Source organism: Aquila chrysaetos, chromosome Z (genome assembly GCF_900496995.4).
Source record: "Aquila chrysaetos chrysaetos chromosome Z, bAquChr1.4, whole genome shotgun sequence".
NCBI lineage: Eukaryota > Metazoa > Chordata > Aves > Accipitriformes > Accipitridae > Aquila > Aquila chrysaetos.
The window spans coordinates 66,585,659-66,610,278 of NC_044030.1; the positions used below are offsets into that span (position 1 = coordinate 66,585,659).

The window sequence follows — 24,620 nt, forward strand, 5'->3', positions numbered from 1 at the left end:
AGAAACTTACCAGAATCTAGTATGTTTGAAACCTCTACACCTCTGCTCGGTTTGGTTGAGGTTGACCAAAAGATTTAAACGTAGGCAGACATCCAAAACCGAAAGTATTTTGTGAATTGCTTCCACTCATTTATACTAATGCAGTGTATGTCTTTGCATGTAGCCAAAGGTCTGGTGTATAGATGAATTCTCAGAAAGTTTCATTTCCTGGTTTTTATACTTCTTTTTTGGATCATAGTGATAGTTTGTGAAACAAAAAAATATTTTGAGTTTTAAAGGGAATTCTGGTGAAAAGGTAAAAGGTGTTCACTCTTTTCTTGTAGTCTCAGATGTAACCAAGAGTTGTTCTATCAATATAGATGAATTATGCAAGCAAGAAAATGTTTTTAACAGTTCCTGAATAAATAGCTGTACAATAAAGTACATATATCAGAGATTTTATGGGGTTGCAGGAACAACTTTGTAGTAAAGCCACCAACTTTCATTGTGTCAGCTTGTGAGAAGTAACTACTTTTCTGTTGAATAAGTAGAGCAACAAGCATAGTTGTTCTCAAGCTGAAGTCTTGAGACTTGAGAATTGAGGAGCACCACAGGTCTTACTTTGTTTTCTTTTTGAGCTTTTAGGGAAATATCACTATTTAAAGCTGTAGGCAAATGTCTTCTTTCAGGTTCTCGTCACAGAGGTTACTACAGACTGCTAAAAGTTACTGCCCAAATTTGTTTCACAGTGAAGTAATTTCTATGTGCTCTTCCTAATATGCTCCAGACAAAATCAGCTAATTTAGCTCAGATCAGCAATTTAAACTGCTTGAGGTGTTTAGCTCTTCTTGTTTCAAGCATGTTAGCTCTCTTAAACCTCTTCTACCAGCAATGTGGTGACATTAGTAATTTACAGCAAGGAGCTATTACTGAGCAGATTTGGGCTGTGATGGAAGAGGACATTTCTCCATGGCCCATGTTTGAGCACCAGGTAATTTTATATAGGTTTTGGAAGGACAAATGTGCTCAAGTGCATAAAAATGTTTATCATACATGATAGAGGTCTATGAAAGTATGACTAGCATGGAAACAACTAACTATATATATGAACATATATATAAAAAATACAAAAATGCTAGTAAATTAAAACTAATGAACAAATACTGCAAAATACAAAAATACCAATGAAGGTATAATAAAGGTAGTTTTGTGAGAATCTGTTTAGCAATGACTGACTTGCTTACACTTGAGAGCTATCTGCTGTGCTGCCTCTTTTTTGATGCCTTTTCCTGTTGTTTTATAAACTTCTCTTGTTCCTAAGCAAGAGTTAAAGAAACTGAGCTGTAGTAAAACTTTCTGTGACCTGAGCACCATATCATAGTGAACTTTCCATAACATGGAAGGTTGCTAAATAGATTCTGGAAAAAAAACCCAAACCAAAACAAAACCAAAAAACCAAAACCAAACCAAAAAAGCCAGTGCTGATTTGCCTGGGCACAGCATCACTTGCTTTATCAAACGACACACATAAATCTAGTTAATTTAAAATTAGCTAAAATGCTATGAAGAAACAGCTAGTGCTTTTGAAACTGGTTCTAACTGATGACTAAGCAAGATTTGCCAGGCAGAATAAAACCATTTTACCAGAAGTTTTTAACTTGTCAGGTCTCAAAGGAAATGTAGAGTCATGTTGGGTCACACCGACATAGTGCGTTCAGGAACATGCAGCAGGAGAAAGTGCTCCTAAATCAGGAGTTGGTGTACTTTCCTCTAAATCAACACTGAGCTACAGTAGCTAGTAGGCAGTCACATGGCTGGCAGTTTAAAATATTACTATATATTTGTCAAGATGTGAAGTTGGTGTTTGTAGACATGGCTGGCTTGCCTGGAAAAACATTCATGGCTAAATTGTTCTTGTAGTTTCAGGTAGGTCCTATGATCTATATAAGTTTTTATTAGCAGTTGTGCAGTGCACTGAACCAATCTGTAAATGCCATGCCACTACTCTTGTGTGTCAGTGTCGAGAAAAACAGATATAATTTAGATATGATTAGTTAATCCACTCTTACACCATTAAAGGAAGGTACTGCGTTGAAGTTCTTATTAGATTCAACACTATTATTATTTATTTTAAAAGAAATGCAATTTGTTCCTCTTTCAAAATGTTATAATGGCCCCTTTCAAGTTGCTTTAAAAATTGCAAGAGCTGCACAGCACTGCTGTCAAGGACCTGCTGGCAACTGCAACAGTCCAGACTGTCGTGGCCCAAGCAATGAGCAGCCATCCTGAATGATTCTTTTTTGAGTTTCAACAAGAAGTAGTCTTTATTAAGGTCAAGCTTGCTGTAATAAATGTTGATAAATGTTGTTATGTAAGTGTACAAAATTAGAAATTGTCCTCTAAAATGCTAATGGGAAAAATGTTTGCAATTATTGGCAAAATATTTATTTGTTTAGAGAGGTTATTAGGAGAAGGTGGAACAAAATAAAAAAATGTAGGCTATATCTGAATTACAAAAAAGCTGTTTTCTTCCTGACAACGTTTAAAGAAGAGATTTCCTTTGATTAAACCCTCCTTGCTGACAGAAAACCCACAGATGACTTTCACCACATCTCTCAGGTCTGGACAACTAATTACTCTCTTACTGCAATGTCTGTATATTCCTGCTGCCTTCATATTTATACCTTGAGTTGCAGAATTTTAATGGTTTTGCACTTAGCTCTGTGGATTTCTGCTTGGTTTTGTATCCTAGAACAGACAGTGCAGTTCTTGTGTAGGATATTGTGACAGAGCTATAAGGTCCAGCTACAGATTTGTGCACAAAGAGGACAGAAGTTATCCATAGTGAAAAATACAGTTATCTGTGTTTATTTAGGTACGTTCCAGTATTTCCTTTGAAACCCATGTAGATGAGAGAGTCTTATACAAATGATGTTTTGAAATTGGGACAGGTCTAGTTCACCTGGTAAAAATAACCTTAAGAGATGACTAACAAACCTCATCTTTAAGGAAAAAAAGAAAGGGAGGCAGGGGCGGGGGGGCAGGAGGAGAACCTGTTGACATGTTGAAATCATCTCTTTGCATAGATGAGTGTCCAAGGATTAAGGACAGTGTGCTTTTAATGATGAATTGAGTCATAAAGTACGGATCTTTAGTCCACAGAGCTCTTTCTTGCTGTTAGGAAATCAAACATTTTGAGAAAGAAGTATTTGATTCTTTACTGTGCCAAGTTTCCTTTTGCAGCACTGATGGGGAATCATTAGTGAGCTTGTTAAGGCTCCTTCATTCTCAGGGCAAATTTGCACATGAGCCCCAGGTAGCACTATGAAACCTATAGCAATTGCCTCTGCTCAGATCCCAGACCAACTGCCAAATGTAGGTGATTATCTTCAGAGGTTCAGAAATCTTAGTTTTATTTTTCACTCGAAAATAATCATTTTCAAAACCCAAAAACTTTTGTGGAAGTGTACCAGTATCACTGAAGTGTACTCTGGGAAAAATTTCTAAGCTCCCTTAGTGTTAAGAAAATAGCAATACAAGGGAATTTCCATGCTGAAGTATCTCCCCATCCCCCTGATAATGAGGAAGGGGAGGAATCTAAAACAATGCGGTTGTGGTGTGCATCTCAGCATCTTCTCTTGGAGCTGCTCCACTTTGTATAAATCAGTAAAGAGTTGAACCATAGAGATACCAATCATTTGCAGGGCTAGGATGGGAGAAGCTTCTTTTTTATTATTTATCCATACCAGAAGAACTTGAGCAGGAAAAAATCAACAGATCCACCTCAAAAATAGTCAACAACCCTGCATTCAGGACGCTTACACAGGATGTGGGAAACTAGTACAAAATTTTGAACCTTCTCTGTTCTAGGACAGTTGCATAATAATCAGGCTATATTAGGGTAAGATTTTCTTTTATTGCATTTCAGGGGAAAAAAACTCCAAAACTTTGAACCAATTGGGTGTTACCCTTCTGTAGAGTGAGATATGTATATGTTTTGGGTTTTCTTTAAATCTCAAAGATTTTCTGGGATGGAAAAAAGTTTCCCATTAGTTCTAATTTGGACCTATATACATGAGAGGAGAAAAGAAAATGTTGGGCAATCTTAAAAAAAAGCTCCAGAATAAGGTGGATTCATCATTACTGTAATGTATCTCACCTGCACCTTTTTGTTCTTACCCTACTTTTGATTTCTTTTATTTCATCTACCTAAAAATTAGGGGCAGGTCATCAGTTAATATGAAAGAGTGTGGCACCACATAAATCAATGCGAAGCATTTGGCGCGGGGCTTCTAAAAGAAAATATGAGGGGAAAAAAAATCCTTCTGTGGGTTTCAGGGAAATGAACTGTTAATGAATATTGTGAAAGAGCTGAAATTTGCTGTAAGGGAAAGACTGACACAGAGTTTGTCAAGTTTTCAACTTGACGCGTGGAGGAGCAGGTTGAGCTGTCTTGTGGTTTTGCTGGATGACGTTTGTCTGTTGCCTACCTGTCATCCAAAACAAACTGTCTCCCATCCTGGCCTTTTACAGCCACAGAAACAGTGACTGCTACTTACAATGTCAGCTCGAGGGTTAGTAGCCTCTGGGATAATTTCCTGAGGCAATATGACACAGAAGTGTAGCAGACATAATGATTGACTTAGCTTATGTCCAGCATAAAGAAATTGTATGACTAACAGTTTATTCAGTTTAAACTGTAGGTTTCTTATCTATGACATAAATCCAGTAATAGTGGGGTGTATCTGACTTCCAAAGGAGTGTTTGTGTTCCTCTGCAACAGCCAAAAATGAAACCAGTGGAAACAGTGTTAACTTAAACCCAGCATAAATATGGAAGTGAGATTGTGCTTAAAAAAACTAGGGGAGATGACCCACAGTTTTGATGTAATTGCATGATCTATTATTTTATGAGATCTAATCCTGAATGGGGTTCTTGGGCACTACAATAACAATATTTTGAGTATTTTGAATATATTAATAAGCAATGGCGCTAAAACAAAGAGATTATAAAAATATTTATAATAACAGTAAAGGTTCTGTTAGAATTATCTAAAACCAAACTAAGTTTATCCACCTCCTTAGTCTTACAATTTGTAGGTAAAAAGATTATTCACTTCTTCTGCAGTGTCAGGTAAGCATGGAATTTTAAAGGAGGTGCAGTAGATGATCTGTAGATTTTGTAGAGTGAGGGTCTGATTCAGCACATACTCATTGGGAATAATCCTTCAAGAGTACCCATTCAGATAGGAACTTCACATTTTTCCATTGACTTTAGCAGGGCACTGGAGTCCAGTGATATGGAGTGTGCTGCTAGCCCAAAGGCTGACTCAGACGTCACTTGACCTGAGAAGGAAGCATTAAAAACTACATAAATACTGAAGCTAAAAGCGATGTTTATTGGTTGCCTGTGTTCTTAGCTTAGGGAAGACTGCAAAAGTGTAGCCCATTTGTGCCATGTAAATATACCCCAGCTAATTGGGTGTGAAGGTAAGAACAGTTTCATAAAAGGGAAGGAGGCAGATTCATTACTGCTACTGCCCTTTCTGCTGTCCTCAGGCATGAAGGTTAATGAAGTTGCGTGTTCTTGTATTTCTCCTTTTGCTCTGTTGGAAAGAGAGCAGGCTTCCTGCTACCCAACTGGGGCAAGGCTGAGAGGTTTCCTCTCTCCTGCAATCTCCAGGACCCTGAGGTAAAGCCTGTCTCTAGCTGCTCTCTCTTGCCATCAGTTCATTTATCATCGATATCATGCAAATGTGGCTCAAATTAGAACTACGACCAGAAATCCTCGTGACATTTTTAGAGTGCTTTCCTTAGGATATAGACCTGTATTACTAACAGCCACCTATTAACTTTTGAAACTATTGACCATTGTTAGCTAAATCTGATAGTGAGGTGGTGATTTATGAAATTTGTTAAATATAAATTATGTAAAAATGGGCAACTTTATAGAGGAGCCTATTAACACTGCCTCTTAAGAAAAAATCTGCAGTTTGAGCACATTTCTTGTTAGACATCAGAGGATCTAGATGGAGAAGAGCCAATATGAATGCCTCAACTCTTGGAAAGCTTTCATTTGGCTTTCCCATTTTATCAGACACCAGGAATTCTACTGAGGTTTCTTTGGCAAAGACCAGCTGAAGCTTTTCCTAAACTTTGGCATTTGTAGTTTTTTAATACAGTGTGAGCTCAGGCTGCACCATTGGGTGTTGTGAAGTTCAGAAGTCAAATCAACCACGAGACAGAAATGCTTAGGGTAACAAACTTTGTTATTTCTGGTATTTAGAGATATCCTTATTTTTATTTTATTTTGCAGTGATTTCTGAATATGCATTTTTAAAGTTTTTGAGGAACTCTCACAATCAAACAGTGATCTTGAAATTCTTTCCCAGATGGGACTCCTAATGTTCACATTTCAGCTGGATCTAAACAAATTCCAGGTGGTAATAAAGATTTTGTGACAGAACAGAGTCTCTGGGTCTTGGAGCTATTGACATCTCAAACGAAACCAGCACTAATCTGCTTAAAAGTGAAATTGATGGTTTCTAATGGGCTTGTATTGGTTTTGGGCAAAAACTTGAGCTATTCCTTTGTGTTCTGATCATATGTTCTAAGAAAGTAGGAAAACAAAATTGTTAGTAGGTCTTTTTAACAGTGAAGTTTTATACATATAAATTTAGTGAGTCGTATTTCTTGGTTTCATTGTAATGCCCGGAATAATATGTTACGAGTTGAGCTCTTCAGCAAAATCCTGATGGGGACAATGTAATATCCTTTGTTCCCTTCTGTTAAGGTTGGAGACTATTACAGAACAGCAAACATGACAGCATGGCTATTTAAGCCACCCACTTTTTGCCAAAATGGCTTTTATTTTTTCAACAGCTAATTTAATCACAGAATCACAGAATGATTGAGGCTGGAAGGGACCTCTGGAAGTCATCTGGTCCAATCCCCCTGTGCAAGCAGGGCCACCTAGAGCAGGTTGCCCAGGACCTTGTCCAGATGTCTTTCAGATCTTCAAGCATGGAGACTCCACAACCTTTCAGGACAACCTGTCCCAGTGCTTGGTCACCCTCGCAGTAAAAAAATGTTTCCTGATGTTCAGAGGGAACCTCCTGTGTTTCACTTTGTGCTTGTTGCCTCTAATTTTGTTCTACTTTGAAAATCTCTCATTTCTCTCATTATGTTAAATCAACAGCAGTATCCTCCTCAGAAACAGTTTTACAGCTACAGGGGGAACTGATATTGAGGATATATTCTCTCACCTAGAAAAATTATTTTTTGTATGGTACAAGAAATAGGATAAGAAAGCAGCTTGAGCAATGAATCCATTATTGAACTCCTTGCCCAGAAGGCTCAGAGGACAGAATCAACACAATTACAACTGTTGGGAAAAAAAGGAGGTTTAAAAAATAAACAGACCTCTTCTCAAAATGCAGTTTGTTCATGAAAAGAAAGCACTAAAAATGCATGCAAAGGACATTTTGCTACTTGAAAATCAAGAGCTTTCCTCTTTTTCTTTACTTTGAGCAAGGTTGATTGCTTGATGGAAGGGCTTGCTTCTTTTCACCAGTGAGTGAGTGACAGTGGTCCTTCTGGCAGATTCTTACAGGCAGTGAAGTAAGGAATGTATTAGTCCTTTGCCAGAGTAGTCAAAGGGGAAGGGAGCACTGGGTAGGGATGTGTGGTAACAGAAGAACACTCATTTGGCCATGTTGGATATTTGATAAGAGCAAAGAGTGGATTTAAATATTCACACTGCAAACATTTTGATGTGCTCTGTCACTAAAGCAGTAAATTATTTTAAATACGCTATATGTACTAAATGTGTGTTTCCCTACTTGTCTTCAATGAAGGGTACTTTTCTGATAGTCTGCTGTACTACTCTGGCATCGCAAGACTGTTTCTGAGGATGAATTTGGAAATACTTAATACAGAAACACTTCTAGACTCTAGAACAAATTATATCAGTATGAGTAACTCCGTTCCAAAGCTTTTTCCAAGAAGTAGACCAAATGTTTAACAGAAAAAAACAGAGGAAGCCAGCACAAGTAACATCCCCATCCCCACGCAGTGAAACTGAACTACATAGTAAGAGCCTAATGATAGAGTTCTTCTCTTATAAATAGAGTCAAAAGTGCCTTATTTACTCTGAACTAACTATAATAGGCTTGTTCCAAGAGCCCAGTAACTTCTTTGTAGATACCTGCAGCCTTCCTGTTACCTGATTTTGTAAGAATATAAACACATGTTGTTCATCCCTTTGCCCTTGAAATACAGTCTTAGGCTATAGAGAGATTGTTATATCGCTTATGTGGATGTCTCTGAGACCACGAAACAATACAAAATGTTGGGGAAAAAAACACCACCTTTTTTCCTAGATCCTCATTTAATGTGTGTTTTGTCTGTGTATCTCTTTATGTGGTCCTTTTTTATAAGTGTAGTCAAGCATTTTGACAAGTTGTGCGTAACTGGACATTATCATTTTGCTCCTACTATTTCCTGGAGGTTACTACATTCTCCGTTCAAGGAGATAAGGCAGTTTCCATAGCCTAAGACTGGTGCTACTGGCATTGCATAAAGCAGCACATTGGGGGAGTCCTGCAGATCATCACATCCTGAAAGAAGACTAGTCCTGGGCATATGGACACAATCCATCTGCATAAGGCTACTAACTGGTACTAAACAGTACAAAGGATTTTTCTTCACTAGAGTGGAAACTTGGAGAGATTCCTGGCATGGGAGAAAGTGAGTGTTCAGAGTGACACCATCAAAACAGTTTCTAAGAAATCTGCTGCAGCTAGGTTGTCTTCCCAGATGTTCATTCCAAAATCTGATCAAGAGTATTTTTTTTTACTTGAGATTTTGGAGGGATGTCTACAAATTTCTAGACGTTAAACAAAAATATTTTTCATAATTACATTTTATCAACAGTAAGACAGATGAACACTCCACAAAGATAGCCTTTTAAGTGACAATATTTACGATTTTCTCAGTAAAACCTAAAAACAAATCATTTTTTTTCAGTTGTAAAATGGGTGACTAAGAAAATGGATGCTATTTCTACACTCAGTCAGTTTTAATATGGCTATGTTTAATCAAAGGTACCAAGATTGACCAAAATGTCAGTCACTTCAATATATAGGCCATCAGTTAAGGCTGTAAGTACGAACATCCTCATTTACAGAAAAATTCATACTTTGAATCACAGAGGATTTTTTTTTTAAATGCTGTAGTAGTTAAGAGAAACTGAAACTCTTGGCCCAGCAATTCTGTTGCTCCAAACTTCAAGCTTACACTAGGCAGAAGAGCAAAAAGACGTTCACAAAATTCAGGGAAGATGTCCAGGGTCTGAGTCTTACAGCAGATCTTCAGCTCATCTTCATTTAGAGTAGCCTGGAGATTTCCAGAGCTTCCTCCAGCTGCCTGCACCCCCAAAAGACAATACACATGCTAAGCATATCTGGATCATGCCAATGTTTGGCGGTGACCTTGTCTTGCCACCAAGACACTCCAATTTTAAGGCAACACAGTGCTCAAAGGCCTTGGCTGTGCTCTTGCTGAATGCTAGTAGAAAAGTCTACTATTGCTTTTTGTTCTCTGGGAATAGTAGGACAGCATATGTGAAAATCATGATGAACTGATAAGTAGAGTGGACACTATTCCTAATTATTGCCATGTAGTAATTTTCCTCTCTGAAAATTTTGAACAGAAGCTGTTCCTGAATAAGGGTGTGAATGCAAGTATAGCTCTCTCTGGTGGTGTGTTAGGAGCTGTGCTAAGAATCAATTCTTTTATAATAAAACACACAGTATAACACCCGTTTTAAAAAAACAGGTGTGCAGTGCCAAATGATTATGGCTGAGCTTTTTCTTTCTGCTAGCCTTTCGTTTGTTTTTTCTAGGCACCATACTGAAAGCTGTATGGTGGAATTGTAGTGGTACTGTAAAGAGAACATTTGCTGTCACTTCCTTTTTTCTAAAAGCGTGTATGAAATAACAGGTAAATTGTTAAAGCAACTGATGTTAAACTGTATTTCTCTCCTTATTAAAGCCTAATGAGTTATAAAAGGAACCTCTGAAATTTCAAAACCCCTCTCATTTACAGAAGTTAGTCTGTATTAGGACTTCATCATCGGGGGGGGGGGGGGTAGGGGGGGGCTTGATCATGTGCCTATATCAAAAAAACTGGTAAGTAGATCAGTCCTGGCTGGGAATAATTACAGGGTGCTACCTTATAGGTAATGCAGAGGTCAGAAACAATGTTGTGAGACTGTTAAAGCTCTGTGGTTGCTAATTATTTTTTTATTCTTAGCTTAGTGGTGACAGGGTGTTACACTTGAAAAGCTGTTAACCTCGACATTTTCCACCACATTGTATAACAACAAAAGTGTGGGCCAAATTTAGAGCTTCAGTACTGTTTAGAAAAAAGCTTTCCTATGGTTGTTCTGCCCTTCAGAACTGCGGGAACAAAGCGGGCGTGCTTGTTTGATGGGTACTTTGTCACCAGTTAGGAACCCTTTTATTTCCATTTAAGCTATCAGGGCTAGCCTGACCGCTCTGCAATCATCTGAGAACTGGCAGGAGGTGCTGAGTCCAGTAAGTCTTTAGCCTAGCGTTGGTCATCAGAAGTTTACTTAGTCCGAGCGGTGAGTCGGGTCCCCACAGCAGCCACAGACACTTGAAGTGTGGGAGTCAGAAACAGCAGCTCCTGCGAAACATCCTAAGGGCGATGGGACTTCCTTGTGAGTGATAATTCTGGTTTCTAATGTGCTTTGAGATATATTGGGAAGGTAGGTAGTAGATAAAGATTCCTGAATGTAAGGTGCTGTTGGTAAGATATATTATTGCTACATGGATAATAAGAAAAATACGCTTTAAAATTACAAACTGAGCGGTTTATTACTTTCACCTAAATACGGTATTCCTCAGTTTATTTTGTTGTTTTCATACTTCTCAGAAAAACCTTACCCTCTTACTCGCTTAAGTATTAGAAGGGATGATGTTTACTTGCGAAGAAAAACTCAAGTTTCCCAATATCTGATTTTCAAGAAAGGCTGAAGGGCAGGCTGAAGGGTAGCAACAAAGTAACATCATACAGATGCATTTTACATCACTTCATTATGCATTTTATCCTCAATGAAATCATTGTATAAGGTCATCAGATAACTATGCATACGTTAACCGCATCTCCGCTTTATCAAAAGCATTTAATGCAGTACACTTACAAACATATTGTAAACACAGTTATTTCTATTTCCAGTACTGATCTTGATGGAATATACACTGTGAGGTCAGTAAAGCAGTCATGTTCAAGAACTAGTGAGCTGTGATCTCTGCTGTGTTGCAAAATGTCACAAGATTCTCTTTTGATGGATAAACAGGCTGGAAAATCCTGACTTTATTTGCCAGGGGAATTCTTTTGGATCAGATAGCATTTATAGTAAGTATGACACGTCTGAAAGACAGTGTTTACCATTCAATGGGGATGGGTTTTGTTGACTATCGGTTAGTGTTGTGTTTGCTGAAGTGGCAGGTTAATCATGATACAGGCAGGCACTGCAAAATTTTCTTCAAATGATTCTGCCAATTAATCTCAGTCCAAACTTCTTCTCGCATTGCCTTTTTCCAGAGGTGAATGGACATTATTCAAAATTTTGGAGTGTTTTTGCAATAGCCACAAGTATGCAAAGTTTAACAGCTGTGAAGGAACCTGAAGTTTTTGAGCATGTGCTCTGAAATGTAAGAAGTTACGAACCTAGTATCCTAGATGTTGAACAGTAATGCACTGAGCTATTTGGCAGTGCTGGGGTGTTTTATTTGAAAAGGAGCTTTAGTTAATTTGTTTGCCTGATTTTTTGCTTGTCTGACATTTTGAAAATAACGTTAATTTGATGTGAAACAAGTTAAGGGAGATGTTTTAGATGGCACTAACAAGCCCACTGAACAAACATTTCTCTACCTTGGAGTTATGTTTGCACATAGCTGATCCAGAAGCATCCATGCCAGGAGTTTCAAAGCTTGGTGTTTCGGATACATAGCTTGCAAGACAGCATGCCTGGGCTAAAACTCACTCAGCTATGTATTCAGTGTGGCGAAGCATTCTCCCCTTCTGATCTACATCAGGAAAAAAAAAAAAAAAAAAAATTAGCCGGCCTTTGTAGGTAAGGCTCACACCCTAGACATGGGATTATTTTTCTGAAGTTATTTGCATACCAACTGATCTCCTGCCGTTGGAGGGTTATTGAAGAAGGGCATGTCTTCCACTCTGTAAGTTAAACTTCTGCAAGTTTTAAGACAGTTAGCTCCAATGTGACATACAGCAATTTTGGTGAAGCCATGACTTTCCATGCCATTATTGGGTCCATTTCCCATATTGTGTTGCTGCGTCCAGCTCCAAACTTTCATCAACCCTTTTTTTGCTTGCTTGCTTGCTTGCTTGCTACACACACACACGCACACACGCACGCACACACAGAGTTACTTGAACACTCCAACTTTAACAGCCGGTGCTTCAGCGGGTCATCGTTATCCCGAGTACTTACACGTGTTTTTACGTCTTCACCACGCTTTATATAAACATTAACCAAGCCATTCTCATGGTACCCCAGTGGGTAAGTAAGAAAATACAGGGACGACGGCTCAGCGCCACCGGGGGGTGCGGGCGGCGCGGTGGGCTCCGCGCCGGGTTTTGCGGGGCTCCCCGCCCCGCGGCGGCTCCCGGCGGGATGTGTGTGAGAGAGTGTGAGCGTGTGCGTGTGTGAGAAACCGCCGGGGGCGGGAGGGGGGTGGCGGGTCCCCTCCGGCAGCCCTGCCGCCGGCGAAGCTGCGAAAACAGGAAGCGCGGTGGCCGCAGCCGCCGGCCGCGCTGATTCATCCCGCCTGTGCCGCCCCGCCGACGGCAGGCTCGGCCTCCCGCCGCCGCGGGGCCGCTGCGCGCCCGCGGAGCTCCCCGCTGCCCGCGAGGGGGCGGCGCCGCGGCCGGCCGCGGTCCCGGCCCCTGCCCCGGCCCCGGCCCCGGGGCGGGCAGGCGAGGCGAGGCGAGTCAGGCGGCGAGCCCGGCCGGCGGGAAGTTTTTGCCGCCGCCGCCGCTCGCCGACCCCGTGGCTCCGACGAGGAGCGCGGGAAGAGCCGCGCCGCCCGCTGCCCGGGCTGGCAATATGAGGGAGCAGCACTCATGTGTGGGCACCGGGCAGCGGAGGATGGACCCGCTGGAGCTCCCCGCTAGCCCTGTGAAACGCTTGCGAACTGAGTACGCCTTTCCCTATCTCTTCGCAGAGGAGGCCTACCAAAAACTTGCCAGTGAGACCCTGGAGGAACTGGACTGGTGCCTGGACCAGCTGGAGACCCTGCAGACCAGGCACTCCGTCAGCGAAATGGCCTCGAACAAGGTAGGAGCCCGGCGCCCCGGCCCTTCCCACCGCGTGGGACGGGCGCGGGCGCGGGGGTCGCCTCAGCCCGAGCCGGGGGGGGGGGGGGCCGGCGCGGCCGCCGCTGCAGCCCGGGGGGAGGTCGCGCTTATGCGGCGCGACTGGGCGCCCCCGGCCGCGCACCCCAGTGTCGGGCGGCAGGGGGTCCGGTCCGCTGGGTGGAACCGCCCCGGGCTGAGAAAGTTGCTGCCCGAGGTAGCAGTCCGCTGGTGCGCGCTGGGGTGCGGGGGCGGCTGCTGTTGGGGACCCTACCCCGTTTTCGGAAACTTCAGGACAGGTTGTGAAAGTGATGCAGGGCTCGGAAAGCTGCGCGGTTTTCCAGTGTGTCTCGACTTAAAAACAAAAAAGTTTTGGCTGCTGGCAATAATCCCTTCAGTTGCTCGCTCTTTTCACAGCACCACATTCTGGACTAGGGACCTGTCCCAGAAAATGGTGTGGAAACTAGCAGGAAAAGGTGATAAAGGTAGTTCTTGATTCTGGGGGAGCTGCGGGCTGAATTTTAAATAAACTTGCAAGTGTAAGTAGTCATGCTGACAGCTCTCGTAACACAATTCATTATGAAAGAACACGCTCAGAACCGAGGTGCCATCACAATATATTGTCACGGTAGACACCCAGATCCAGAGGTGTGCGTCTGAGACAGAATGCGCCCGCCCTTCCCTTCCTGGAGGTTGAGGATGCCCGTTGGCCAGGGACTATGTGCTGGTATCTGCTGTGATCTGTGTATGTGTTTGTTTTGCAGTTTGAAGTGGAGTTTCCCCATGCTCCATTCATAAGTACACTTTCGTGCTTTTGGCTTGCAAAGAGTATGTAGCTACATTGCTGGAATTAATTTTTAAAGCCGAATTAATAAGCCTGCTGTCTTGCTTCAGAATTTATTTTTATGTTTGTCACCACCTGAGTGTTTGGGGAGCAACATGTACAATGAGAGAGGAGAAGAAAGTTTTAAATAGGCTGATTTTGCCGCTCAGGTCTGCGAAAGCAGCTGATCGATATTTTAGCACCTTTTAACCTTTTTAGTTGCAATTAGGATTCTTTAAAGTCAGAAAATAAGTGTTTTTGACTCTGCTTATGCCTGCTTAAAATTCTGCTGTCTTGCTTTGACAGCCCTTAACAAATACCTGCTGTTTCTTATTGACTGTTTTTAAGCCTATGTTCAACTCTGCCTGCGTGTAAGAGGTAGGTGTTTGCACTCTTGTGCGGTTTAGTCCCTTAAAGTAATATCCCTAGTGCTTTTCTTCTCTTCAGAGAGTCTTAGCAGGAATTAAATCTCTGTTTTAAGAGTTACCTGCCTGGCATTGCCCTATTCTGAGAACTGTGTTTTCAGTTTTTACTGTCGGTTGAAAGAGCTCATTACTCAGGGCGTATTGCGTATGTATTGGCAAGTTAAAAAGTCAAGAGTTTCAGAGTCTGTTCTAGCACTGTTAGCATCTAGGGACATTGTTTCAAAGGGAGTAAGATCAGACTGACATGTAGGGCCGCATCTTGCTAAGAAGTTTGAACACCTATTGCTTCCCTGACTTGTGATGTCTGTATAGCCACTCTTTCACAAGATCCTGGGCTTTCTTCAGGTATTTATATATTACCTAAAACAGATAGGATATGCAGTATGTTCTATGAACAACGGGGGAAAGCTGTTTTTAGAATAAAATAAAACTAATTGCGAATCAAAGCATCTTAAGTTTTGCCAAGTATATTCAGATTCTTACCTAAAGGGAACCTGTTTTCAAAATAAAATGTGACAACTACTTTGCGTCTTAAGTAAACACAAAGGTGGTACATCTGATACTAAGTTTTGTTTGTATTTGTTTGAACTAGTTAAAGAATTGTTTGCCACAGATTACAGGATAAACATTCTTCACACGTTTATTCAAATTAAAAGGAAAATGTGATTCAGAAAAAGGTTTTCATCTTCTTGTTTCAAGCATAAGATCATGCAGAGAAGGGATCGATATGGGGTAAACAGTAAGCCTAGTTGTCATAGTTAATTTGAAGGTCAGTAAGAATGGTGCCAAACTTTACATCAAGACTGAAATTGTTATACTACAGTAATGTATTACCTCCGTCTGCTTGATCTGTCAAATGTGGATATACATGTCTAAAGCACTTTATTGCTACTTACTGTTTCATTTTGCAATGTTCAGGAAGAGCCTGGTATTACTATATTAGGAAGGAGTAGCTGCTATTTGGTTTTGCAGCTCATACTCAATTCTTAAGGTAAACTTTTTCCCGCTTTTTTGCGAAATGTGTCCCCCGTGTATAGAAATCTGTAACATCTTTCAATGTTGTTGGGTTTTTGTTTGGTTATATTTTTTTAAGAAGACTGATTTACTTTTTTTTTTTTTTTTTAAAGAGCATTTAAACAAATAGAAGTAGATAAGTGCTGTTAACCATAATGTGAACAATCTTGAATATAAACCAGAAAGCCCATATAATAATGTGAGAAAATTAGTGCAGGAGGATTTTAATTTTCGGTGTGTAACAGGTTGTTCTACAGAATCATTTTATTCCTGATTATTAAAAATGTATGTGGCATTTATATATTATCTCCTGTTGTAATATAACTGCAAACTGCAACATCTTGGTGAGGCATATAGGTAAATTATACTATTTTAGTTTATAGAGAAACTGAAGTAGAGAAACTTTGCTGAAGGCTGAGGACATAGACTTCAGTACAGCAATGAATATTCGAGAGTACCCAGTTCTCTATCCCCAGAATAAGTCCTGTCACCTGTAAAGTGAGAAAATAGGGAAAAGGATCACTGTTGGTACGGAACATGGCTTCTCACCGTGTTTCCCTCTTTCCCTTTCTCTGGGTTTCTTTTAAGAACTAGCCTGTAAGGTTGATTGTTGGTTTTTGTTTTGGTTTTTTTTTCCCCAGACTCTCAGCTATTTCCCTTATTTATTTTCCCCCTCTTTTTTTGTATGTAAAAGCATTTTCATCAGTGTTCGTTTTTCTTATTTATGTGAACATGTGTGAGAAGTAAGTGGGGGGCATAAGAATTGAGCTCTGCACCAGGTAAGAGCTTTTGCCCATCATGCAAAGGCTGCCATAGCAGAGGAAAAAATAATCCAGGGAGAAAACAGCATTGTGTGTGTCCTGAATGCCTGAAGTAGGCCAGGGAGTGAGTCTTATCTCCAATCCCTCTCTTTGCAGAGTTGGCAGTCTGAACTGTCAATTGCGTCTGTGTGGAATCCCCTTAAAGTTGGTAATGCCTGTGTAGGACTCGTGTTAGCATATCCCAGTCCAAGGGTATTTATTTTGTTTAGATGGCCCTCGTGCTCAATTAGCAGTAGTCGGTGACGTGCCAGCTCACAGCTTTGCATGACTGAAAGTGGAATGACGCAGATACACGAAAAGAGCTGCCTTCTCCCTGCTTAAAATTGCCTGAAGCAGTAGGCACAGAGTGCTCTCCACAATCTCCGGATGAGCCCCGGCATGTTTTGGCAGTAAGCGTAACCCCAAAAACTTTGAAAACGTGCTCTAGGTCAGCTCTGTAGGAAGCCAGCCATGATGCTTGGCTGCCGAAGTTATGCCAGGACTGTAATATCTAGACGATGCCCCATTTCCCAGCCATCCCTGTGATAAGCAGACTTCCAAGTGCCTGAAGGCATTGTACATGAAGTAACTGATGGAGAGATCTGTGATGCACCCATAGGTGTAGTTTGTAAATAGATCTGATTTTGAAAGGACATAGTATTTAAAAGTATTGTCAATTGTCATTATATTGTTATGGATCTTGCAGTACTTGGTGTTTTCTTAAATTAACAGCTTCTGGAATTGGGTACTAACAAGAGAATCCCAGCTTCTTTTTAAAAGCACAGGAAGCTTGTCGTCCTCATACTCCTCTAGAAACCCTGTAAAGTCTTAAAAGGCTCCAATACTAGAAAACAAGTAAGAAGCACTTTAAATTTGGAAAATTGACTGAAACGTCTTTCATTTTTGGAGACCTATTTCTGATTTTCTATACCGTGTGCTGTTAATGTTGGCTGACGTCAGTGGACGGTGGCTCTATTGTTGTGTTTTTCTGAGTGATGCATACTTGAACAGAAATAAATTCATTTTAGGAAATAGTTTGCTGATTTGGGTCACTAAAGATAGGATCCCAAGGCATAATTAGCTATATCTATTTAACTCTTCTGATTTCCAGAGATGCTAACCCATATCAGTTTCTGCTAAACTGAATTGTGAGTAATGTCTGTTGAAAAACATAGTTTTTATATGGGTACTAGCTTGCTGACTGTGATTTCTAACTTCAGAAACAGGTACACTTTGATCCTCTTGTACAAGCAAATGAGCTTTTTAAAATTTCCAGGTTGCACAATGATTTTTTTAAAAACTTTTTTAATCATTTGCTCTTTTTTAATGAATAACCCCCTCTTCTTTTTCTGCTGAACAAGATTGAAGCAAAAATTAATAGCTTTTAAGTTCTCTGGGAGAACTATCTTCTTCCAGTATGTGGTTTGGCAGTACCTAGCTTAAGTCCCTGATTCTGGATCTGAGAGTTATTCTGTGACAAACAACAAGTAAATGAAGAATGCCAATAACAAAGATGTAGCAACCACTTTCTGCTAGACAGCATTAATTGTAAATTAGTCAAAAGTGGAGGAATACTTAAAATGAAACCGATATGCAAAAGTGTATTTTCACTTCTGTAATCATGATTTTGCAAACATCTCTAGTATGTTGCTTCTGTGTGCCTTGAGTATCTGAATTTAGACATCGAAAAAGTTTCAATTCATGTTGCTTTTGTTTCAGATTTAAGTCTACTGCAGATGACAGCATTTTTGCAGGATTTGCTGATAACTGGTAGCAAACAAGAGAAAAGGTCATTTGTTGGGTATTTCTTTCCCACTTAGGTGAATGCCTTTTCTCCAGGAAGCTTTTTTAGGTATCAAAGCTAGGAAGACTTAGGTTTTGTTTAGTTTGACCATGTTAACTGTGAAACTACTTTTTAAGTATAAACTATCTTGTCCACCTTGTATACCAGTATGTGCAAATGCTCACAGATTAAAGCAGAAGTCGATTTACAGACAGTAACTAGTGCTAGCTACTATTAAAAAAAAAAAAGTTTTGAGATTGAGTGCTTTGAAGATGCCCAAAGCATCAGTGTTACCAACCAGTGAACTTCCAAAGAGTACACTAATGTAACACTTGGTACAAATGTTACTGGGATTTTGGTTTGTTTATGGTCCTGTACTTGCCATCCACTATGTATGCTCAAACAATAATCTTAGTGATACTTTATTTTAAAAAAATTACCTACCTGTAAACATTTAATGTAAACTAAAATTACACTTGAAGGAAACGAAGAAAACTTGAAATCTGTTCAGTTGCTTTTTTTTGTTTTGTTTCACATTCCCTCCTGAAGTCCACTGCCAATTTGAGTTGTTTTTAATCACATTTTCCTGCTGCTCAAAAGTATTTTTCCTTTCCTCTTTTATAGTGCTAAAAGGCTCACACAGGCAACAGGGAGCTGACTAACATAATATCCAGGGAAAGAGTGAGGCTAAACTAATTGCTTAGTTCAAATAATGGACCATGTATAAATTCCCTAACTTGCTTCAAACAGGTTTTCCCAGGAGAGGGGGAGAGCCCCGCTGCCTGAATTCCTGTGTGACCCTTGCTGGAGCAAGAGGAGCAGGGGCCAGAAGGTGCCTCCAGCCTCTTGGCAGCTATTCACAGGCACCGGCCACTGGATGGAGAAGCAGCATCGCGTTCCCACAGGCTGACAGCAGTTCTCTGGGTTTCCCCATGCCCAGAGTATATGGAGCTGATGACAGGCTCCAACTCCTGATTTAGTCCATTCATCTGTTTTGTCTTAGTCTGTGGAAAAGCTTAAGTGCTATGGTGGTCAGTAATTTTGTGGGAGCCTAGATAGACTGAGTCTAGAACTAACAAACACGGCTCATGCCACTGGCTCAGTCTTTTATTAACAAGCTAGTTTTTAGTGTTGTCTTTTTTGCACGCTTGCTGCCAACTTTGGGGACAGGTTTATTGCATGGTTAGGAGCTTGTCTTCAGAAATTACATTTCATATGTAAGAGCATAATTTTTTTGCGATACTTTTTCCAAATATGGAAGCTCAGCCAGAGTAAAATTGTATCCTCTGCTGTCATAGCCACTGATTAGAGTGACCTGTTTCCAATTAAGGGACAGGATAATGTTGTCATATCCATTTAAGAGGATTTAAACATCAGTCATTCTGTTGGGTTTCAGCTATTGCACATGAAAAATATGTGCTGGAAACGTAACAGTAGAAAAGAAAATTTTTGTTGTTGTGAATAAATTGTTGCAGAGCAGGCAGCATCTCTGCTTTGCTTCTCAGATTTAAAGAGCTTTGATATCCAGATGAAGAACTTGATGGGGTTTGTGTGACAGTCCTCTTGCATAATGTCTGGCAATGCCATTGCACTTAGCTGGCTGACATGATAGTTTAATTGGTTCTTACGTTCTCAGGTCTTTCTAGGAAAATCCGAGGATTTGTAAGCTCTTTAGAGTGCTGCTTCTTATGAAGATTACAATTAAGGGGCTGCTGTTAGCAAGAGAAAGCTTGTTGAGTGCAGCGTCAGGAAATTTTTTATTCATTAAGGACTTCAGTTTGTACAGGTACAGAGTAAAGGGATACTGATACAGTGGTGAGCCTGAATTTGAATTAATGCATATTTTTGCGGGTTCCCCAAATTTGGTGTACTTTTTAACAAGAGTTAAAGAGGATTGTGGAGCTAAGGAGGGACTGCCTTCCCAGGCACACTCCTCCCTTCCCGTGTGCTGAAGGCATCCCAAAAGGATTTTAAGACCTCTGGGCTGGAGTGCAGTTCCCTGTGCACAGCCTTACTTGCTCCCATGTAAGACTACTCGTGCTTCTGGAGAACAGCAGACTTGCCCTTGGCTAAGTGATGAGTGAGGTGTATATATATAAAACAGAGATCGCACTTTGCTGGCTGTATTGTGCAAGGACATGCTGCAGCAAGATAACGGGTGAAACTTGGTCTCGTGCAGATGGCTTGCACCAACCTCTCTTTATCATTTATAAACACTTCCATCTTCTCAGAAAGAAGTGGATGGAGTAGTGGCACCAGTTTGGCAGTGGTTGAATCTTCTCTGTGCAAACGTGTGCTGCTTCCATAGGGGCTGTCGGGTTGCTGCCAAATGAGAAAAATCACAAAACACCCTGTTCTTCTGCGAGGATATTAAGTGTGGGCTTTGGTGGTGTGATAGAGCTGTAGGTCTGTTGCTGAGAAAGAAGCAAACCTGGTGGGCGAGGCTCAAGGTGTCCAAGTTCTGAGCAGCCCCTTCTCCTTGTGTGGGTACATGATGGCAAATGTTTGCCTCCCTGGGCCATGATGAGCAGGCATGTGTGATTTGGAAACATCTTAATTAGGTGGTGAGGTGAGCCCCTTCCGCTGTTCGTGAGGGCTCTTCTCAAACAGAAGTACGCCACACAGGCTATCCCATTCTGCGCCAGCAAAAAGGAGCGTAGAGTTGACCCGTAGTGGTTGATTCAAAGAACACTGGCATTTCAAGGCTCCAAAACAAATTATGATCCCTTCATCTCATAGATTCAGTCTGTACTTTAAATTTTAGGAAAAAACCTAATGGATTTCTGCGTGTCTCATTCGCTGCTTCTTAAAGTCCTGGATGTGAGAGCTACATAAGAGGAATGATGCCTGTGTGAGGGTTGCTATGATTTAACACTTTTCAGCTTTTTACCTGCTTCTAGGATTGCATAGCTTTCCAGTCACTAATAACTTGATAGTTTTTTCCATGAGTACGAGCAAATGGTCCATACCAGCACACAAACAGCCCTTTTTGTAGCCTCTTTAATTATAGGAAATGCCACAGTATGAAAGATTCTTTCCTTTTAGCGTAATGGCACAGAATAATATAGACAAAATGCTACGGAGCAAATTACTAGGACTTGATGTGGGAAAATAACTTTACTTTCAACCACCATAATAGAGGATTTGAAAATTATGACTTTTTTCAGCAGTTGAATTATTTCAAGTTAAAATGCAAACGTCGAAGTGCCTTTTCATGACATTTATAAAAAATTCTGGTTTTTTTTCAAAGGTGTTACTTGGAACTGTAGTAGGAAAGGTTTTGCATGGACATGAGTACTTCGTAACCTCTCGCTTAAAGGTGGAATTCACGGCTACTGAAAGGCATGAAAAGTATCTAAATACTTGTGGCTCCTTGTGACAGTATCTAGACCCAAGAACTCCTGTGTTGTATTCATAGTAGTGTGCTGCTGTAGTCAAGGTTAGACTGTAAGATATGAAGCATTTTGGAGAGCAGTGGCTGGGGTTTTTTTGGTGTGTTTTTGGTTTGGGGGGTTTTTTAATAAATTTTGTGTTTTCACTAAGAGGGAGCCTCTGCTGTTATATAAAGTTTTGGTACAATGAATGTGGTGGTTGCTGAAATGTCAATTCAGCCTCTGCCTCATAAAGAAACTGCACTAAGGAATTGTTCTCCTGTCTCAGTTACGTTAGTAGTGGTTTTGGTATCGTCTGCCAAAACTTTCCATGTTTAGGAAACTTAACATAGAGCTAAGTGTATTATGGATGGATATTTCCTGTTCTGATTTATTATTTTTTTTAAACAGAGCATATCTCAATAGAAGTAGAACCCAGTTCTAGTTAACTTGCAGCCAGTCCCCCTGTAGCTGCAAAACTGAATGTAGGTAAGCTAAGGCATGATGGAAAGTGATGCTATTCATCCTGCCTTGAAACCGTGTGTGTAGGGCAGTGGCCAGCACCTGCCTGTTGAGCTAGGGTTCACCTCTGAGCAGTTCAGCTGCAGCTTCCCTGTGGCTGCCCTGTTAGGTGCCTGGTGGCAGCGCTGTGCTGCGATGGGAACTGCTGCTTCGTCTGAATCTCCAGCCAAGGGAGATGCTGCTGTGCTAGGGCAAATTCTGCCTGTTGCCTGCTCTGGGTGTTGAAATGGAGCTGCACAGACAATAGTATCATCTCTAAATCACAAGCGGCAGAGAAACACTGAATCAAGCTGATGTGCAGGGCCTGTTTACAAGATTGTCTACAAGTAAAACTTAAACAGCTTGCTACTTCTATTAATTACATTGTAACCCACTAATATATGATGAACTAATGAAACTGAGCTGACTGAATACTTCTGTAAGATCCCTCACCAAGACAATGTTGAACTAAACCTTCTGCTCATAATTGCTATGGGGAAGGCTGCTGGTTTATGCATTTTTGCTATTGGTTTTATTTGGGGAGGGAAAGTAAGAGGACAAAGGAAAGTTAAACCGGAAGCCGACCCTCCAGTTAAGTTTGATTCATTTTGACCTTTTTTTATAGGTAAGAAATACCAGATTTGCAATTAATACATATACATAGTTTTGCATAGTAGTAGTTCATCTTTCCTGGTCAAGGATAGTCTCTAATTTGTATAAATGTTTGGAAGTAGCTTATGGATATATTTAAAACAGCCCAGAATATATAACACACAACATCAATAGCTGAGTTAGCTTTTCACCTGTGAAACACCACAGATCTTAAAGGTCCCTTTTAATCTACTTGCAGTACAAGTTATGTTTAAAAAAAAAATTGCCTGCACTGTGCTACAGTGGTATACCATGACATTCATGTCGCTCCATTTACAGATCAGAAATATTTCTGTTTGGCAGGTTGGAGAACTGAGGTGTAGTGGTTAAGATGTGTTTGTGGCGGTCCTAGTCTGGCAACATACTTCAGAGCATCTTGCTGCGGCTTTCACATGTTCAGCTGTGCTGTCCAGTCAGTGTCTGCATGGCACAGCTTGGTGGCAGGACTCCCTGTGTTCCCTACTGTATACATTCACGTGTGAGTTAGGTTTTTCAGCTACAAAGATCATTAGCAGGTTTCCTGAATGTCAGAATGCAATCCACTCTCATCAACACTAGATGTTAGCAAAATGTTAATGAGGCAGCAATTACTTTAATGTGCACTAGTTCAGGCTGGTTTTCAAGCTCTTCCATCATTCTCCCTCACTAATTTAACATGTGCTAATGGTAGCTTTGGCTTGCCTGTGCTCATAAGCACCATATACTAACCAGTAGCATTTTCTTTTTGCCTGAAGTTTGTCTTTTTGAAGAAATTTACAAGCAGGTTTTTCAGAGTTGTGTAAAGCAAAGTCAGTGTTCATCTTATTATGGAATAAAGAGCTGGACCTTACAGGAAATGTACAGTTAACTGCAGCCTTGTAACCATGCTGCTACATCAGTCGTGTTCCCCAGATAGAGAAGGCCAGAAGTATTGTTTGATGGATATAATGATGTGTGGTTTTTAATTGAATTAGCTTACATGATTGAAAGAACCTGTTCAAGCAGGCGTTAACATATTTAAACCAGGCTATCTGATGTTCTTGTGGCCGAGATTGACTGTACAGCCTTAATGCAATAATTTTACCCAGAATTACAGACAACCTCAAGCTGCCAGCTGAGATACTAATGTTTTCATAAATTTGATTTTTGCGATTCAGAATGACCAGTTGTAACAGAAATGCCTTTTCTAATGGCCAAGAGCAAAATCACTGAAAATACTGATACTTCAATTACCATAAATCAAATTTTAAGAGGAGGACCACCAAGTGGATAGGTCGAATTTTATCATGGAATACCCTTCTCTTGTTGTATATTGATAACAGTCAATAGATTCAGGAAGGCAGCACTGCACCAGCTGGTACTGAAAAAGTTATTTTAACTTCAGGGACTAGAAACAAAGGTGCCAAATATTTTTTTCTTACTCTTTCTCGAGGTATCAATGTATATTACACACTGCAAAATGTAAACTGAAAGGTACCTCACCCTGAAGGTTCCTTATATGTATTTTGTAGTTTAAGCCCAGCCGGTAACAAAGGACCACAAAGCTGCTTGCTCGCTCCTCCCCCTGCCCCAGGCCCCGCTAGGATGAGGAGAAAATATAAAGAAAAGCTCGTGGGTCAAGATAGGGAGAGATCACTCACCAGTTATGGTCATGAGCAAAACACAGACTTAACTTGGGGAAGAAACAAAATCAATTTATTTTACTACCAGTCCACTCAAAACAAGGATAATGGGAAGTAAAACCAAATCTTAAAAACACCTTCCCCCCTCCCCTCCCTCCTTCCTGGCTCAACTTCACTCCTGAATTCTCTACCTCCTCCCTGCCAGCGGCACAGGGGGAACGGGGAATGGGGGTTGGGGTTGGTTCCTCACACCCTGTCTCTGCTGC

General features: G+C 40.7%; 1 protein-coding gene and 1 long non-coding RNA gene across 8 annotated transcripts in view; one reads left to right on the top strand and one right to left on the bottom strand.

Moving 5' to 3' along the window:
- Positions 1 to 24,620, top strand: part of PDE4D (phosphodiesterase 4D) — a 659,227-nt gene that overhangs the window by 588,586 nt on the left and 46,021 nt on the right. For 6 of the 7 annotated variants that reach the window (XM_030004269.2, XM_030004267.2, XM_030004270.2 and 3 more), the window contains one exon: positions 13,256 to 13,368. In XM_030004269.2, coding sequence (XP_029860129.1) covers positions 13,256 to 13,368 — 113 coding nt within the window. Of the gene's footprint in view, positions 1 to 13,017; positions 13,157 to 13,255; positions 13,369 to 24,620 lie in introns of those variants that run through there. The other variant, XM_041121007.1, reaches the window with a different exon arrangement.
- LOC121232693 lies at positions 4,600 to 12,713 on the bottom strand. Its single transcript, XR_005931618.1, has 3 exons — positions 12,194 to 12,713; positions 11,940 to 12,094; positions 4,600 to 5,324 (listed from the first exon to the last, which is right to left on the bottom strand). It is a non-coding gene; the product is annotated as an uncharacterized LOC121232693 (long non-coding RNA).